The sequence below is a fragment of the Myotis nattereri genome, assembly GCF_964212035.1.
Source record: "Myotis nattereri genome assembly, chromosome: X".
NCBI lineage: Eukaryota > Metazoa > Chordata > Mammalia > Chiroptera > Vespertilionidae > Myotis > Myotis nattereri.
This window is the reverse complement of record NC_138078.1, coordinates 144,136,723-144,156,572: the sequence shown is the minus strand read 5'-3', so window position 1 is coordinate 144,156,572 and position 19,850 is coordinate 144,136,723. Positions and strand designations below refer to the sequence as shown.

At 43.4% G+C, this 19,850-nt stretch overlaps 1 protein-coding gene across 1 annotated transcript; it reads right to left on the bottom strand.

Moving 5' to 3' along the window:
• Positions 1-2,072: 2,072 nt before the first annotated feature.
• On the bottom strand, positions 2,073-3,533 carry MAGEH1 (MAGE family member H1). Its single transcript, XM_081115102.1, has one exon. The coding sequence runs from the start codon at positions 3,290-3,292 to the stop codon at positions 2,633-2,635; it is 660 nt and encodes a 219-aa protein (XP_080971228.1). The 5' UTR covers positions 3,293-3,533; the 3' UTR covers positions 2,073-2,632.
• Between the last annotated feature and the right edge of the window lie 16,317 nt (positions 3,534-19,850).

Genomic DNA, 19,850 nt, shown 5'->3' with positions numbered 1-19,850 from the left:
TGTGTGTGCCCTGACCAGGGAGAGAACCTGGAAGCTTGGAGTATGGGGAAGATGCTCTAGCCAACGGAGCTACCCGGCCTGGGCCCGTCTGACATCTTCGGGCCCCTTTCTATCAAAGGGGGAGGACTTGTAGTCCGTCTGGCCCCACGAGAACTCGAGGCCGCACTCGGGGCCACTGAGGCCTGCTGCACTGACTGCACCGGCGTCTGTAGTAGACACGGCCCTGTGAGCTGTGGCAGGCAGAGGGGACCGCGGGTGGCCCGCAGGAAACTCTCTGGATCTGGGGGATGGACTTGGGGGCCTGTTTGGGATAGGTCCCTTGTTATCCCTGTGGCTGTAGACAGGAAAGTCACTTACTGTCCTGAACCTCGGAGTCACGCCTGTGTACACTGGGGGTGGTACTGAGAAATACGGCCCCTCCAGGGCCAGGCACCTGCCTTTTGATTGCTCGCAGCCCAGTGTCTGTCGCTCTGCCCGAGTCGCAGGGGGCTCTCTAGTTCCTTGTTTGCTGAGTGAATTTGAAGCTGGGGTGGGGGGGGGCAGGGGTCATAGTTCCTACTTTCCTTTGAAGCCCCCTTAGCCTGCAGGCTTCATTCTATGGGTCCCTGAGCGCTTGCCAGAAGTCATTTGCAGGCCACCCTGTCCACAGGGACTTGACTGTGCACACAGCAGGAAGCAGTGTGGGACTGACTGGAGGCAAAGGCAGGAAGGAGAAGGGACCCTGGCCCCTCTTTTGTGTGTGATAGGTAACTGCTGCCTCAGGGCCCCACAAAGCCATGTGGGGCACCTTCCTTGTGGACTTCATTCACCAAGTGCTGAGTTTTAGGGAGTAAATGTGGTCACTTTTGGGGCGGGGGGCACAGCTCCTCGTGCGTGTTGCTTGCCTGTAGCTGATAAGAATGTGAGGGTCGACTCCCACATCTGCACCTTTGCTGCAGGGTGGGGTAGAGGGTTCCGAAGGCCCCGGTGATGGGATGGATGGGATGGGCATCGAATCCTTTGTATCATGAGGTAAGTGTGAAAGCTGGAGGAGGGTAGGCAGCGGATCCCGTGTGACTTAGTGTGTACCAGGGCCCACCACCATGCCAGATGTTCCTCAGGATTTACCACACTGGCTGGAGGAGAGTCAGAATGTTAATTCTGCCCCACCCCGTGGGCTCACATGCACTGCACTTTTCAAACAATTTGTACACCCTCACCAACGCTAGTGCCTGAGAGAAATGCCAGGTCACCTTTCAGGCATGTCCCAGGTTCGATCTCTCTGCCTCATCCAAGAGTGTATGCTTTTCTTCAGCCATTTCTTCTCATTATTCTAGGATTATCATTATTATTAATCATGTGTGTTCTCATTATCACCAGACATAGCTCCCTCCCTTTAATGTCGTAGACCCTGCTCACCTCCTTCCCATCTCATTTTGTTTTATCCACTTTCCCTTGACTTATCCTTAATAGTTCAGTGAAGAGTGTGTTATCCCTAATGTCCACGCTGCCTTTAGTGCCTCCATATTACTCCTTTCCCCATGTCCAATATGATTTTCAGACCACAGGCTGTTATATCACCCAGAGTTTTCTGACAGTCACATCTTTAATCTCTGTAGTGCCTCACAATGTCCTATTTCCTGCAAGCACCCCTCTCTCCTCTGCCCTGCTGTCAAGCTGATTTAGGTGTCCTTCCTATTTCTACTGCACCCCATCATGCTCCCTTCCCTTTGCCAATGCCACTTCCTCCCAGCTGGGTTAAGTATCCCAAAAGTACCCAATGTACAGAATTGTCATAGTACGCTCTGATGCCCCTTTCAAATCGCCCAAGCCAACTCTTGGATTTTTATGGCTCCCTATGATGTCTTCTTCTTTTTCCAAGATTGGTCACATTAGCTTTTCTACATGTGCATGGCACCCGAAGCTCATCTCTGTTACAGCACTTACGACACTACCAGTTTATGTATTCATCTCTCCCATGTGATCTATAACATCCTTTAGAACTGGGGGCTGTGTGCCAATGAGTATTTTCAGGATGTACACTGGTGATTCACACATGACTGGTGGTCAATAAATGAGCAAGGTGTCCTGGACATTATGCTTTTATTTTTTCCCAATATTCTGCAATAACTAAGCAACATCACGGTAGTTTTAAGTCTTCTTTACACAACAGCAGACACAAAGGTTTTCAGAAAGGTCAGACATAAACAAATCCCACCCCCCCTTCCCATCCTTCTTTCACATTTTACTGGTTATTTCAAAGAACAGACTACTCAATGCTATAAAATAGGTACCATATCACAGAATATGATGAAAAGACTTCATTGTATAACGTTAGGAAAACTGTTACACTAAATCTCAAAGACAAAAAAAAGAAAAATACCTTTCTTCAATGGTATTTTAAACGTATTGTGTGGCCTTTAACAACATTGTATTAAAGCGAATAAAATTTTACAATAACCAAAGCAAATGGTCTTTTTCGCACTTCCAACTATTAGCACTGATCACATATACAAACACAGCGCGCCCGCTTCCCCATAATATCCAACTGAGAACCCAGGTGATACACTCCTTGCGGTACCTGTGAAGGTCTTTACACCCCGCCCCCCCCGCCCCGCCCCCACACACACCCAAGGCTGTGTGCCCGATTTCCCTAAGGGGCGAAGTAATCTGCAACACCTGAATTGAGGATAGCCTCAACTTCGGCATCATCATCCGAATCCCAGTCGTAATTACATGGCCAGTCCTTGGAGCATCGGTTACGCACCCTTGCCACGAAATGCATGACTTTCAGCTTGCTTGATTCCACGTGTGCTCGAGGTCCCCAGAAGAACTGGTACTCTACGGGGCAGCTCCGCGGCACCGGCTTATAAATCAGGTACCCGCGGCGCACAAACTCTTCCGTGACGACCTTCTTCGGATCTCCAAAGATGCTGTGCTGCCGGCCAGGCTGCATCCCCAACTTCCCCAGCACTTTCCAGACCAGAGCCTCCTTGGCACTGTTGCCCATGATGAAGATGAGGGCTAATATGGACATCAGGAGACTTTTCTTGGTGCCTTGAAAATTGCTCCGGGCTACCGCGGGCTTTTGCGCTTGAGCAGTACTGGAGGCTTCCTGAGGGGTGGTGGAGGCCTCCGCTGGAGTGCTGGGGTCTTCTTCCGGGCCGCTAAGGTCGTCCTCGGGGGTGCTCGGGACCACAGAGGCGGCCATCGGGGTCTCTGAGGCTTCTGAGGCCTGTATCTTACGATTGTTGCGGTTCTCTTCGGCGGCCCTCGCGTTACGGCGGCGCCTGCTCTTTCGTCCCCGTGGCATGTCGCTGGCTAGGGGCGCTGAGCCTACAGCAATCCTAAGGGAAGGATGCCTAGAACCCCTGCAGAAAGCGACTGTCTCTACCTGCAGAAGGGGCTACCGCTGAAGCCACCAACGCCACTAGAGTCTTTGTAGCAAGAAGCCAGACGGTCTCAGCGACAGCGCTCACTCCCACGCAAGCCCACTCGCGGGGACAACCGCCACCTGCACGCGCCCCGGCCGCGAGCGCGCGAGAAGGCTCGGCTGAATTGGCCCCGCCTCCCCTGCCACGCACTCCCCGAACTCTCAAAAGGAAGTGGGCGGCTCCTCCACCCAGACTTCCGCTGTCACATAGGAAAGGGGGCTGGCCCCTGCAGGGGTGGGGCTAGATCCCAAATGAAGACCAGGGATTGGCGAGGTGAGGGGTATGCAGAGGAGAAATGCACAGGGATCATGTATTTTTTCAATCTAGTGCAGGATTGGCTCGCGGGCCCTGGGAAGGAATGTGTCTGTTTCTCCATTCCCACGGAAGGCAGGCAGGGTGTATTTGTGTGGCGGTGGGGAAGGGGCGTGGATTCTTGGAAGGAATCAGCTATTCCCAGCTCTCCCTTCCTGTCTTGGTTTACACAGCGCATTCATCCACTCGGCCTGTTTTCAGAAGGCATCCATGTGTACACTAATTAATTCGTGGGCCCATCTAAGACCCAGTTAACGTGGCTACGAGGCGACGTAGAGCTGCAAAAGCAAACAGCGCACAAGAGACGCAGGGCCTTAAAAACATGTATTCAGGGGATGATCAAACAGGGCGCTGATTGGCTGCCTTGCAGAGGAGCAGACTATTGTCTGGAAGGTCACTCAGGAAGCAATTAGGATAAAAGCAAGAGGGGATGAAAATGAGCCTGAGGGCGGTTGCCATGGAGATGGAGAGGCAGAAAGGCATTTTAGGGTGACGATGGACAGGCTTTCCAGCCTGATTGGGTGAAAGTGGTAAATGGGGAGAGGGTGGAGTGTAGGTTGGCTCTGAGGTTTCTAGGCTCCCGTCTGCCTGGATACCTGATTTATTTTGCTTCTTTCTTTCTTTCTTTCTTTCGGTAATCCGAATGTCATGCGGAGCATATTCGGAAGTTACCCACCCAGGTCTTTGCTCACCGTTTCCTCTGTTTGAATTTCCTTTCCTCTCATCTCCAAGTAGCTACATTCCACCTGTCTGCTCACAGGCCCTTCTGTCCCTGAAGCTTGTCTTGGTCTGCCCCAAAGGGCAATGAGTCAATATTTGCCCCCTCTGAGAAAGGAGTATTTAGGCAAAGCACTCTATATCTTTCTTATGTCATTCCCAAGATACTATGTTGTACAAGCCACTTTACCTCTCTAACCTTCCTTTTCCTGGTCTTTAAAGTGGGATTAGCCCAGCTGGCGTGGCTCAGTGTTTGAGCGTTGACCTATGAACCAGGAGACCAGGGTTTGATTCCCAGTCAGGGCACATGCCTGGGTTGCAGGCTCGATCCCCAGTGCAGGAGGTGCAGGAGGTAGCCGATCAATGGTTCTCTCTCATCATTGATGGTTCTCTCTCCCTCTCCCTTCCTCTCTGAAATCAATAAAAATATATTAAAAAAATAAAGTGGGATTAATGAAAGCACTGGCCTCCTAGGATTGTGAGAATTAAATGAGATAATAAGTGCAAAGCGCTCAACACACAGGAAGCACAGCCTTTGCGGCTCAAGGTGTTTCAGCAATGAGAAAGAAGTATTTAGGGAAAGCACCGTGTATCTTTCTTTAAAAAAAATTTAATGAATTTATTTGGGTGAAATTGGTTAATAAAATTATATAGGTTTCAGGTGTACAAGCCTATAATACTACATCATCTGTATATTGCATTGTGTGTCCATCACCCAAAGTCAAGTTTTCCTCCATCATCATTTTCCCCCGCTTTACCCTCTTCTACCTCTTCCCATGCCCCTTTCCCCCTGGTAATCATCATATTGTCTGTGTCTATGAGTTCCTTTTCTTTTTTTTTCTTAATACCTTTATCTGTTTCACTTCAAAGTGAGCTGATTAGCCAACTCTGCATTATCACAGGAGTGATGGTACTTCCTAAAATTCACCCTAAGATTCTCTGGGGTCTTCAGGGTACTGACTCACGTCAAGTGGTATCAGGGATAATATGAACAAAAGCTGCCAAATATTATACTCATGAAATCAGCCTGTGTGCTCTTGTGGAGCCTAGTTGCATATCACTGGTAGGCTTTAGAGTCCCTCCCCGATTATTCCTGGACATGCCTTTTCCTTGGGAACTCTAGTCCTTCATGCTTTCTGTTTAAGGGTTGGAATGACTCTGAGAGGGAGGTGAAATATCTGCCTCCTGAAAATAAGTAAGCAAGTACATTAAAGCTCTCCCAGCTGTTAACTGAAATAACAGTTATTCATAACCATTAACAAAAACACTTATTATTAACCATGTTATGTTTCTTTCCTTATCATATATACTAGATTCAGCTTGTTGTTATTCATAATATCAATAATAAATAACTTCCTTCTGCCATTCTTTTCTATGGTCATAACTTTTTTTCTTTATTGCTTAAGGTATTACATATGTGCCCTTATCCCCCCATTGTCCCCCTACCTCCACTCATGCCCTCACCCCTCCTATTGTCTGTGTCCATTGGTTATGCTTATGTGCATGCATACAAGTCCTTTGGTTGATCTCTCCTCCTTACCCCCACCCTCCCCTACCTTCCCTCTGAGGTTTGACCATCTTATCGATGCTTCACTGTCTCTGGATCAGTTTTTGTTCATCAGTTTATGTTGCTCATTATATTCCATAAATGAGTGAGATCATGTGATATTTATCTTTCTGACTGGCTTATTTCGCTTAGCATAATGCTCTCCAGTTCCATCCATGCTGTTGCAAATGGTAAGAATTCCTTCTATTTTACCACAGCATAGTATTCCATTGTGTAGATGTACCACAGTTTTCTAATCCACTCATCTGCTGATGGGCATGTAGGCATTTTCCAAATCTTACCTATTGTAAATTGTGCCACTATGAACATAGGGCCTTCTGCCATTCTTAATGTGCATTATCTCTAGGTGGCCACACTCATTAGAATGCCCAATGTATGTATGAGGCATCTCATGTCGTGACAGACATAATAACTGGCTTGATATCAAATCTTTGACAGATGATAGAGTCAGGAATTGTTTTGGCTCACTTCCCCTGATACCACAGACATTGTTGTTTCTACTCTGGGTCATTAATGTCAGATTTCCCATTACCACCACTCTGACTTACAGGGTTTCCTATCTAGATTTATGTAGCAGGCTCCTTCCTGGCTTTACCCCACTTCCAGTCCCTCCTCATCCAACATATGGACATAATAAGTTCCTCTTGAGTGGGCCCCCACTCATTGCTTAGTAATATGCTCTTTAGCCTCCATGTGTTTGTGTTTTTCCGTTTTTGTTTGTTTGTTTTTCTTGTGGTTCAATTCTAGTTTCATACCATTGTGGTTGTGTCAATCCCGTCTGTCCTGAAATGTTTCTTTTGAGAAATCATCTGACGGTCTTATGGGAACAATCTTGTAGGCAACTAACTGTGTTTCCCTTGCTTCTTTTAAGATTCTCTCTTTGTCTTTAACCTTTGCCATTTTAATTATGACATGTCTTGGTGTGGGCCTCTTTAGGTTCACCTTGTTTGGGTCTCTCTACGTTTTCTGGACTTGTGTGACTTTGAACTTCTGCAAGTTAGGGAAATATACAGCCATTATTTTTTCACACATCTTCTCAATACCTTGCTCTCTCTCTTCTCCTTCTGGTTCCCCTATGGTGCGGATGTTGCTATGCTAGATGTCCCAGAGGTCCCTTAGACTTTCCTCATTTAATTTTTTTTTCTTTTTGCTGCTCTGATTGGGTGTTTTCTGCTACCTTGTCTTCCAAGTTACTGATTCCATCCTGTGCTTCACCTAATCTGTTATTGATTCCTTCTAGTGTATTCTTTATTTCAGATATTGTATTCTTTATTTCTGACTGGTTCTTTTTTGTGTGTGATTTTTCTAATGTTTACTATCTCTCTTTTTTTTAAGTTCTCACTGAGTTCATTTTTTCCCTAACTTCCTTGAGCATCCTTATAACCAATGCTTTGAACTCTGTATCTGGTAGATTGTTGCCTCCATTTCATTTAATTCTTTTTTGAGGAATTATCCAGTTAATTAATTTGGGGCACTTTTATTTGTCTCTCCATTTTGGCTTCCTCTCTGTATTTGTTTCTGTGTACTATGTAGATCTACTATGTCTTGGTTTGGTAGCCATATATAGTAGGTGTCCTATAGGGCTCAGTAGTCTATCTCCCTGATCACCTGAGCTAGGTGCTGCAGGAATGTATCTTTTGTAGGTTATATGAGCTCTCCTGATGTAGTTTAGTCTTGATTACTGTTGGCCTGTCTGTGGTTGGGGTTGACCTTCAGGCTGGCTGACTATGAGGACTGACCCTAACCATAGTGCTATGCAAGACCTGGCCCCTCTGATGTGGCCTGAAGTCTACCACCTGATGTGTTAGTTCTGGGGCTTCTTGAGAGAGACTCTGGAAGAGACTCTGGTGTAGGTCATTTCAGACACTGCTTGTGACTGGCCCTGGGCTATCTGTCTGGAGCCACAAAGCGATCCACAGTTTGTGGCTCCCTCTGCTGGGCCTTGGTGCCCATGGGAGGGGTCAAGCTGCATATCAAGGCCATCTTCCGCCAGCACTGAACCCAGGTTCAGGTCAGCAAAAGGCCCAAGGCACCTAGAGATTCACATGTCTGGTAGGTTCAGTCACTAAAGGAGCCTCTGGCAGTATTTGAGTTGCATGTGGTATGCTCTCAGTGAGTCACCATGTAGAAGCAGGTGGTGTTTACCAGGTTTATACAGATTCAAACTTGGTGACAGTGGTAGTTCAGAGGCCACTCAGCAAAAGTCTCAGACTGTACCAAGGACAGCCACCACCCTCCTGGAACCCACGGGCCTCTCTGATGGGTTGGGCTCTCAGGCAGTCATCAGGGTGAAACCAGCAGAGTTCATCAGGTAAAAACAGTCCAAGATTTGGTCGTGTAGAGGGAAGGTTATGCACAGGAATGGTGGAGTCTTTCAGGTGTGTGAGGGAAAAATGGCCCTTGCCCAAGAGTCATACAACTCAGTCTCTTCTTGTGTGTCTCTGCCACTTTCCTGCCAAGTTTGCCTAGACTTCCTTAAGATCCCCGCATGAAAGTCTATACCTCAGTCAAGGCTGGCTATAGTCAGCAGACTACTCTGCTAGGCTTGAGCTTGGCAGGGTGGGGCCATAGGGAGTCAGAAGGGTGGGGCTAGTGCATTCCCCAAAGCTGATTCTATACTAAGTGGAGTGCTCAACCCAGGAAAGGAAAGATGGCGCCTGCAGTTGGTGCAGGAGAGGGGCCAAGCAAAGAGACCTTGGTGTTTGTCCCTTCAACACGCTCCCTGAGGCTACACAAGCCAGTCCACTCCAAGCCGCCTTCACGTCACCAGAGAGCAGGGTGAGTGGCTGCAAAAGAAATTTTGTTAGCTGGTCCTTTAAGAGGGTGCCTGTTTCTTTAGCACACTCCTGTCTCTCCCTTCAGACAGAATCCTCACTGAATTTCACAGTAGATATTATGTCACAGATTCAAACTTGGTGACAGTGGTAGTTCTGCCACTGTCAGGGGAGCTTGGCACGGGTGAGATTCCTCACTCCTCTGGGGGGACCTTTGCAGTTCAGATATCCCTCCAGATTCTCAACTGCCATATGTGGGTGCAGGGCCAGCCCTTTCAGTATTTCCGCCTTTCCTACCTGTCTCAATATGGCTTCTTCTGTAATTCCTCGATTATAAGACTCTGTTCACCTAATTTTTAATTGGTTATTCAGGCTGATTATTTTATAATTTAGTTGTAATTTGGTCCTGGGAGGAAGTGATTGTAGCTTCCATGTACTCTGCCACCATCTTGGATCCCATAACATTCAAAAATATTTAGGAGCACATGAACTTGAGTATCAGTGCTCCCTAAACAAATGGACTCCACATGGTTTCACCAACCTTCCCAGAGATAATTACTGTTAACAATTTTCTTTAATTTTTTCTCATACTTTTTCTGTACATTTACACACAAAGGTGTTTGTGCACTCACAAAGGCTCACTCTCTTTAGATTACGTAATCTCAATGTCACGTGACAGGACTTCAACTCAAACAACTCTGATTAACTGAGGGAAGTGCCGCTAAGTAGATGAGGATTCTATGGCCAGAATGTGATATATCTAAAACAAACAAACAAACATATACACAGAAAGAAACTGAAGCTGGTAACTCTAGTGAGGAGGAAAACTTGGAAGGGAGTTTGAGCATGGAGCCAAAAGTTAGATCCTGAGACTGTCCTTGGGAGTTCTCACCTTCCCTTTCTTCCACAGGTTTTGTGACAATTTTGGAGTTTTATATTCCTTTGTTCTTCAGCTATGTAGTATGTACTATGCAATCATGATCAGCAATACTGACAAGTAATAGAGAAAAACAAAGTCACTCAAATTTCCAAAGCTCATTTCAATCTTTCAGTTTTTCCAGACAATATTCCATGGTTAAAACAATCCTTGTATAGAATTATTTTACTGGATATATAGAATTTTATTTCAAATGTTGACAGACATCCTATTCGGTGAGAAATACTTTATGTCTATTCCACACGAAATGCATACTTTCTGTACAATATCTTACTTGTTAGGTTAAGTGTGAATAATTGCCCTCACGATGTCCTGCAGAAAGAGAAATACTAGAGGAGACAGGCAAAGTGATGGCTCCATGGAGGAAAACACTGGAGTGTTAGGCAGGATATCTGCACCCTTTACTCAGTACATCATCTTCCATAGGTCTCTTTTTCTCCCCATCTCGTCTATAAAACTGTGTAATACAACCCATCTCTCATTAGTCATGAAAAAAAGATTTTCACAGTGTCTCCTCTCCTCTGTCATCTCAGGGAAGGCAGTAGTACACAGTGGTTAAAAGCATGGGCTCTGAAAGGAGACTATCTAGGGCCAATCTAAATGCCGCCATACACAAGACTGCAAACCTTGGAAAGATACTGAATCTTTCTGTGCCTCAATGGCCTTATCTGTGTAATCATGTTGAGGATTAAGTGAGTTAATAGGTGTAAGTACTTAGAATAATGTCTGGTTTGTGGTACATTTATCTATATATAAAAGCCTAAGTGACCAGCCGACCAGTAGCTATGATGCGCACTGACCACCAGGGGGCAGATGCTCAATGCAGGAGTAGAAACCACAGGCATGGAAACATGGAACAGACTGATGAATTTCAGAGGGAAGGGAGGAGGGGGGAGGGCGGGAAGAAATTAACCAGAGATCTTATATGCATACTAGTGGATTCGTGCATCAGTGGGGTCCCTCAGCCTGGCCTGAGCCCTCTCGCAATCCAGGACCCCTCAGGGGATGTTGGAGAGCCAGTTTCAGCCTGATCCCTGCAGGCCGAGGGACCCCACTGGTGCACGAATCTGGGCCTCTAGTAAATAATAATAGCTGTCTCTGGGCTGCTGAGTAAGTGTTCCTTTAAAGTGTCTCCAGTTGTAGCCTGGCCCATGTGGCTCAGTGGTTGAGCATCAACCTATGATCCAGGAGGTCAGGGTTCCATTCCCCATCAAAGCACATGCCCGGGTTGTGGGCTTGATCCCCAGTAGGGGGCGTGCAGGAGGTAGCCAATGATTCTCTCTCATCATTGATGTTTCTCTCTCACTCTCCCTTCCTCTCTAAAATCAATAAAAAGTATTTTTTTAAAGTGTCTCCAGTTATAGCTAAAATTTCAGCACCCTTCTCAGGATTCACCCTCAATATCTAAATTTTCCTGCTGTTCAGCAACTTGCAATATTCTCATTGACTTCCTATCTCTTTTCCTTCCATAATGTCTAGTCCAGAACAAAATAGTAGTAGCAATACAAAGGTTGTCATTTAATGAATGCCTACTATTTGTCAGGCACTTTATTCATTTGGAATTATACGCACTGCACATTTATTATACGCCAGGTGTCAGCCTGTCACTGGGATTTTAAAGGTGAGGTCACAGTCTGTTAGTGGAGACAAAGAATTGAAAAAGCGAAGTGTGACAGGTGCTGATTAGGAGAAATCTGGATGAGGCATATGAGCAGGCACCAGGGGAAATCAGCCTAATTAAGTGTGGTCCAGGAAGTTATCGCCGAGTAAATAAGTGGCCTTTAGACTGAGACCTGAACGTTCAGTAAGAGTGAAGCAGAGGAAAATTCAGAAGGTGTTCCATACAAATGGAACAGTATTTCTGAAGACCTGGAAGTTAAAATGGACACAGGAATGTGGGATTTTGATTATTGTAAGCAATTATCTCTAGGGGCTACATTTTTTTTTTTAAATCATAGTTTATTGATTTTTTTAGAGTCAGGAAGGGAGAGGGAGAGAGAGAAACATTGATGTGAGAGCAAAACAGCAATCGGCTGCCTCCTGCACGCCCCCTACTGGGGATCAAGCCTGCAACCCGGGTATGTACCCTGACCAGGAATTAAACCAACAACCGTTTGGTGCACAGGACACCCAACCAACTAAGCCACACCAGACAGGGCAAGGGGCCAAATTTTATTGCCTGTATAGGCATGACCTGAAGATATCGAGGCACACATAAAATTCTTAGTTCACAATATTACATTTTATAGCTGTATTATAATTTATTTCACCATAACTTTACTGCTGAATATGTAGAGTATTTGTTCACATTTAGAAGCAATGTTGTTGCTGTCATCCTGTCTATACACATGTGTACATATGTCTGTTAGGTCTGATCAAATAATTGAATTGTTTCCTCCTCCCCTGGGAACTGACCTTTAGACCACTTCACAACCGACATTCCCTTTCGCTTAGACCACATTCCACTTGTTAAAACTACATTCCATTTAAGACCATTGTCTTCCCTCTCCTGACTTTCCCAGGATCCAGACCTGCCCAGAAAGTTGCCCCGTGAAAAAGCCCGTGTAGAGTCCTTTAAAACCTCTGACTCCCCATCCCTGGGTGCTAGCGCCATTTGGGGGCTCAGCCCATCTGATATCCAGATGACCTAATAAATTTATAATCCCTTGCCACTTTTGGCCTCATACAGTAGTACCTCCTTTGGATACCCTAACAATGCCCACTTACTTACTTAGAATATATTTCCAGTCATGAAATTTCTGGTTTAGATGGTTTTACACATTTAAACTTTGATTTAAACTATCTAGCATGACTTCCTTAAGTAGTTGTGTCATTTCATAGTATCACCAGTAGTGTGTGGAGAGTAAATGCTTTGCCACATCTAACACCAGCCCTAAGCATTGTCAAGTATGCTCCATATCAGCAATCTGATAGGTGAGATGACATATTTCCTTTTACTACAGTTTTTTTTAGATGTAATTGGCATGTAATTTAATAAGTTTTGACATATGTATACAATTCCATTTCCTCCAAATCCTTGCCAACACTTGTTATTTTAAGGGTTTTTTTGGTTGTTATTTATAGCCATGTTAGGGAGTGAAAAGTGGTATCTCATTGTAGTTTTGATCTGCACTTCCTGATTTGTGTTTATCAGACTTTTTTGCAGAGACATCATTATCAACAAAGCCCACAGTTTACATTAAGATTCACTCTTAGTGCTGTACATTCTATGAGTGTGAAAAAATGTATAGTGATATATTTCCACCAGCATAGTATTATATAGAATAGTTTTAGTCACCTAAAAATCTTTTGTGCTCTGTTTATTCATTCCTTTCTCCTCCCAGCCCCAGGCAACCACTGAACTTTTCAATGTCTCAATAGTTTTGACTTTTTCAGAATGTCATATAGTTGGAACCATAAAATAGGTAGCCTTTTTGGATTGACTTCTTTCATTTATTAATATGCACTTAAGATTCCTCTGTGTCTTTCCATGCCTTGATAGCTTATTTTTTTCAGTGCTGAATGATATTCCATTCTCTAGATGTATCACAGTTTATTTATGCATTCACCTACTGAAGGACATCTTTTTTTATTATTATTATTATTAGTTAAGGTATTACAAATGTGTCCTCATCCCCCCCATTAACCCCCAACCTCCCCCCACACACAAACTCATGCTCCCATCCCCCTGTTGTCCATGTCCATTGGTTTGGCTTATATACATGTATACAAGTCTACTGAAGGACGTCTTGGTTGCTTCCAAGTTCTGTCAATTATGAAAATGCTGCTATAAAAGTCTTTGTGCAGGTTTTTGTGGGGATATGAGTTTTCAACCATTTGGGTAAATACAAAAGTACAATTGCTGGATTGTATGGTAAACGAAAGAGTACTGGTATGTTTAGTTTTGTCATAAACCACCAAACTGTCTTTCAATATGGAGATAACTTTTTGCATTCCAACTAGCAAATTAGAGTTTCAGTTATTCCATATCCTTGCCAGTATTTAGTGTATCCCGGATATTGGCCTTTCTAACACGTGTATTGTGGTATCTCATTGTTGTTTTAATTTGCATTTCCTTGATGACATATGATATGGAGCATCTTTCCATATGATTATTTACTATATATTGTCTTTGGTAAAGTGTCTGTAAAGGTTTTTGCCTATTTTTTTAAATATATTTTATTGATTCTTTACAGAGAGGAAGGGAGAGAGATAGAGAGTCAGAAACATCGATGAGAGAGAAACATCGATTAGTTGCCTCATGCACGCCCCCTGCTGGGGATGTGCCCACAACCCAGGTACATGCCCTTGACCAGAATCGAACCCGGGACCCTTCAGTCCGAAGGCCGATGCTCTATCCACTGAGCCAAACCGGTTTCGGCCCATTTTTAATAGAAGTTTTTCTTCTTATTATTGAGTTTTAAGAGTCCTTCATCAGATGTATCTTTTGCAAATACTTTCTCCCAGTCTGTGGCTTGTATTTTTATTCTCTTGACATTGGCTTTTGCAGAGAAGAAGTTTTAAAAAAAATTTAATGATGTCAGCTTATCGATTAGTTCTTCCATGAATTATGTCTTTGTTGTTGTATCTAAAAAGGCATCATCACCATACCTCTGATCATCTAGGTTTTCTCCGATGTTATCTTCTAGGAGTTTTATAATTTTGCATTTTAAATTTAGGTTCCTGATCCATTTTGAGTTAATTTTTGTGAAGGGTATAAGGTTTGTGTTTAGATATATTTTTTTGCTTGTGGGTGTCTAGTTGTTCCAGTACTATTTGTTGAAAATACTATCTTTCTCCACAGTACAGCCTTTGCTCCTTTGTCAAAGGTCAGTTGGCTATATTTATATTTCTGGGCTCTTGGTTCTATTGCATTGATATATTTGTCTATTCTTTTGCCAATACCATACTCTTTTGATTATTGTGGCCTTATAATCAGTCTTGACGTTGGGTAGTGTCTGTTCCAACTTTGTTCTTCTGCAAAATTGTGTTTGCTGTTCTGGATCTTTTATTTCTCCATATTAACTTTAGAATCAGTTTGTCAATATCCACAAAATAACTTGTTGGGATTTTTATGGGGATTGCATTGAATCTATAGATCAAGTTGGGAAGCACTGACCTCTTGACGATTCTGAGTTTTTCTATCCATTATCATGGAAAATCTATACATTGATTTAGTTCTTTAATGTTTTTAACCAGAGTTTGAAGTTTTCCTGATATAGATATTGTGCATATTTTAAAAAGATTTTTTACCTAAGTGTTTACCTTTTTGTAGTAATGTAAATGACATTGTGTTTTTAATTAAAAAGAAAAGTGTATACAAATCTGGAAGGAATAAATAAAACTCTCTTTGCGGTTGACTTGATCATCTAGATAGAAAATCTGAAAGAATCAAACAACTGGGACTAATAAGTAACTATAGCAAAGTTGCAGGATGCAACGTTAATATTCAAAAAATCAATAAATTCCCAATGTACCATTACTGCTTCAAATATTGCTTCTGTTCCTCTCTTTCTTTTCCTTTTGATATTTCCATTATCCATATGTTGCCCCTTTTGCAGTTATCCCACAATCCTTGAATATTCTTTTCTGTTTGTTTGTTTTTTTGTCTTTTTCTCTTTGCTTTTCAGTTTTGGAAGTTTCTTTTTACATATCCTTAAGGTCAGAGATCCTTTCCTCAATCCTGTCCAAACTACTAATGAGTCCAATCAAGGCACCTTCCCTTCTGATATAGTGTTTTCTGATCTCAAGCTTCTCTTTTTTATTCTTTCTTAGAATTTCCATCTCTCTGCTTACATCACCTGTTAATACATATTATATATTTTTCATTAGAGTCCATTGATCAGAATTATTTTAAATTCACAATTGGGTAATTCCAATATTTGTGCCATATGTGACTGGTATTTATCCTTGTTCAGTCTCTTCAAACTGTGTTTTTTGCCTTTTGGTATGCCTTTAATTTTTTTTGAGAGGTGGACATGATATACTGGGTGAAAGGAACTTTGGTAACTAGGTCTTTAGGAATGTGGTTATAATGTGGGGGGGAATGAGGGGATGAATCTATAGTCCTAAAATTAGGTCTCAGTCTTTGCCCCTAGACTCTGAACTTCATCAGTACTTCTCAGGGTTCCCCCCTACTTTAGGTGGAACAGGATATTTAGACTAGGCTGGAGTTGGGCATTTCCCTTTCCTATGGTAGGCTAGGCACTCTGATAAAATCCCAGCAAAATAGTTTCTTTAGAGAGAAAGCCTTGTTAAGAAGAAAAGAAATCTGGTTTATTTTAAAAATGATTACTTTTTCCCTCCTACTGCCAGTGGCAGGAAGATATTTTCCTCTGATATTCACTGTGAGGATCTAATAGAGTTCCTGGAAGTAAAACTCACAAAAGAGTGGAGGACCCCTATGACTGGGCTGCCCTGGAGTTTTTAACTCTCAGACTTGTCCCAAAAATGATCAATTGCAATTCAAGTTTTCCTACCCCAGTAGTGGTTCCCATAGAGGCTTCTGTGTGTAGGCTCCTGCCCTGGAGAGTTATCATTTTCTAGATCTGCCTGTCTGTCTCTCCAATTTTAGGGGCATAGGTTTTCCCTGTGACTTACTTCACTGATGACTCTAAAAAAACGTGGAGTTTTCAGTTTGGTCAGACTTTTACTTGTTTTTAGCATGGAGTAGCAATGTCTAAGCTCCTTCCATGCTGGGCAGGCAACCAAAAAATCCCTCCATTAGAAATTATTCATCAAATCGTTAAGTCCAGTTAGCTGGAAGATCATTTCCTGATATTTCAAGCAAAGAGGTGGGAATGAGGAGGAAAGAGCTTACAGCAGGATATAGTCATAAACTCATGCGGTTCTGGGAAGTAGCAATGATAGCTATGGGGTCAGAAGGAGCAGAGAAGGGTGGAGGAGAAAAAAGGGCAAGGGAGTTATGAGGGACAGTTGGGAATTGAAGACTCTTGGATATGGTTTAGGATAAAGATGACAAAATTAATTAAAGTAGTAAAAAGAAACCTATCATATTGGATCTTATGGGTCTATGCTACTTTTTCTTGCTGAGGTGGATGGTTGAAAAAATACGGGGTAGGATCTGGACAGATAGAATGTTGATGTGTTGGCATGTGTGTGTTTATGTGTATCTGAGTATAGTGAATGTTAGATAGAAGCACTGATAGGAAGTGGGACCTGAAATAGAGGGATGCTTGTATTTCTAGCATCTAACATATTTCCTGGCTGCTCAACAAATATTTGTTGAATAAATGCATGAATAACCCCGCAAAGCTTTCTGAAAAGAACCTATAATTACAAGTTTAAAAAGTAATTTGACAAAAATAAAAAGCAAACTTCATCTCTTATCTAGGCAAGATTCTTTAATGAAAATGTAAAAATAATCAGCCAGGGATATCTGGGTAGAAACCAGAATCTTAACCTCTAGAGGAATGCATTGTACCAACAATCTTTTTCATCACTAGAGGCCCAGTGCATAAAATCGTGCATGGGTAAGGTCCCTAGGCCTAGCCTGCAATCAGGGCCATCTTTTGCCCACTCGCCAGTCCCCAGTCCTGCCCCGCTGTCACCTACCCCGGTTCCCTGTGGTTCCCCATTGGCCATCCAGTGATCAGAGCCTGTGGGATGTGGGGAGGGACTGAGAGGTGATCAATGTACCTCATAGCGACTGGTCAATTGGTTGTTCTGGTCGTTATACCGTTATGGTTGTTGGCCTTTTATTATATAGGATTCTTTGGGATTAACTCTTAATTTGGTTTAATACCGCAATCATTTATCAAATCCCCTTCTTTCACAACCATCCTCCTACCCCTAACCCTCCTCTTTCCTTTTCACCTTTCTCCTCTCTATCTTCTCTCTTTCCAACTCCCCACTTCTCCCACTTTTCATCTTCATCCCTTCCCTTCCCTTTCTTTCTCTATTCCTCATGGACCTTGATAGAAACAGGGAGAGTGGGCAGAAAAAAATGATGATTTGGAGAAGGAGTTAAAGGGAGACCAGCAACAGGGAGACAGCGAATTTTTCTAAAGCTTGAAGGAAGGTGGGGGAGGGTGGGTGGGTGGGAGGTAACTAACCAAGGACCTTGTATGCATGTATGCATGGACCATAGACACAGACAATGGGGTGGTGAGGGCCTGAGGTGGGGGGGGGGCCTGGAGGGGGTCAATGGGGGAAAAGGGGGGGACATATGTTAATACTTTCAACAATAAAGAATTATTTTAAAAAATAAAACAGCAGTTCAAGGACACAATACAGCTTCAGGACACAATACGGCTGGTGAAGCCTGGTGAGGAGGGTGGAGTTTATGTTTGAAAGCTGCCTTTACATAACAAGCACATATTAATTACATTAAGTGCCTTTTTGAGCGAGATGACTGATGAAGATTAGATTATTCCACCCACTCCTTACTCCTTTGGAACTGCCACTGTAGGAAAATCACTTAGGAGGCTATTGCAATTACCCAGCCAGGTATTATAACAGCTGGAACAAAAACAACATCAGTAAGAATTGGAAGGAGTAGACAAATTGTAGAAAAGGACTAATGAGAAATTCAGAACTCTCAGCACCTAACTCTGTCCAAACCCCTGCACTGCAGTAAGAGGCTTGCCAAACCCTTAGGATGACCCTCAGCTCTGCATTGACCCCAAATTTTCATTAAAATGCTTGTCTGTGCCCTGGCCACTATTGCCCAGTGGTTAGAGCATTGGCCTGTGCACTGAAGGGTCTCAGATTCGAATCCTGGTCAAGGGCACATATCTAGGTTACAGGTTCAATCCCTAGCCTCCTGTTGGGGAGCATGTGGGAGATGGAGGTGTCTCACATCTCTCTCTCTCTCTCTCTCTCTCTCTCTCTCCCTCTTCCCCTCCCTACCTCCCTTCCACTCTTGTCTAAAAAAAAAAAATCTATGGAAAAAATATCCTCGGGTGAGGGTTAACCAAAAAAACAAAACAAAAGAAACAAACAAAAAGAAACAAAAGAAGCTGGTCTGAAAAGAAAGCTTGTCTGCAAGGAGAATTACAGAATGTTCTAGCCTAGTCTGATGGTAGGTCCCTGACCTACTTTTCTCAAAACATTGGATAAAAAGGGATTACACTTGTATGTATCTCTTACAACTCAGAGTGTCTTTCTCAAGGTCCTGAGAGTCATGCCCTTGAAATGTAATCATCAGGAAGGTTAGGGCCTCTGTCTTCCAGTATCTGTGGGAAGATAGACTCCTCATTTTGGTACCTGCCAGCTAGCAGACACAGCTGGTTTAATCACATTGACACAGACCAATCTTTTGTAATTTTTCACTTCTCTGACTCTACTGATCCCTGCCCACTCCCCCTGTCCCTGTAAAAGGTCCAATTGCGTCCGCACAAACTGGAATGGAGCTCAGCTTTCCCCCTACTGACAATAGTTATTGAAGAAAATATGTTTTCACTGCTTTAACTCAGTGACACTAATCATCATTTAATCTCATTGTTTTGTATGGAGGGCCATGAATCTAAAGTGACTTCCTGGTTTGGGACTTAGGGTCTTTCAGGGAAAAGAACAGGAGCTGGTTTGGAGGCAGCTGGTGGGGAGAAGGAAGGTGATTAGTGAGTGACAGGGCTAAGGAATCCTGTGATCAGAGTAGAATACATTTTTCTTGAGGCATTGTAGTTGTGGTGAGAAGGGATTGTATAGGATGGCAAATGGGGAAGTCTGGGAGCAGAAAGTGCCATGTTCCTATCCAGTCACCCTTCTCTTTCTCTTCCCTCCCTTCCTTCTTCCCTTCATTTTCTTTCTTTAAAGAAATATATTTTTAATTGATTTCAGAGAGGGAGAGGGAGAGAGATAGAAACATCAATGATGACAGAGACTCATTGATTGGCTGCCTCTTGCACGCCCCACACTGGGGATGGAACCACAACCTGGGCATGTGCCCTTGATAAGAACCGAACCCAGAACCTTTCAGTCCCCAGGCTGATCCTCTATCCACTGAATCAAACCAGCTAGGCTCATTTTCTTTCTTAACAAGTAATATATACATGTGGTTTAAATGTATGTGTATAATTTCATTATGTATACATTTATATATTTAATGTATACATTTACATATACTAAATATACAAAAGGGCTTAAGATGAAAAGCAAGAGGCCCCTAA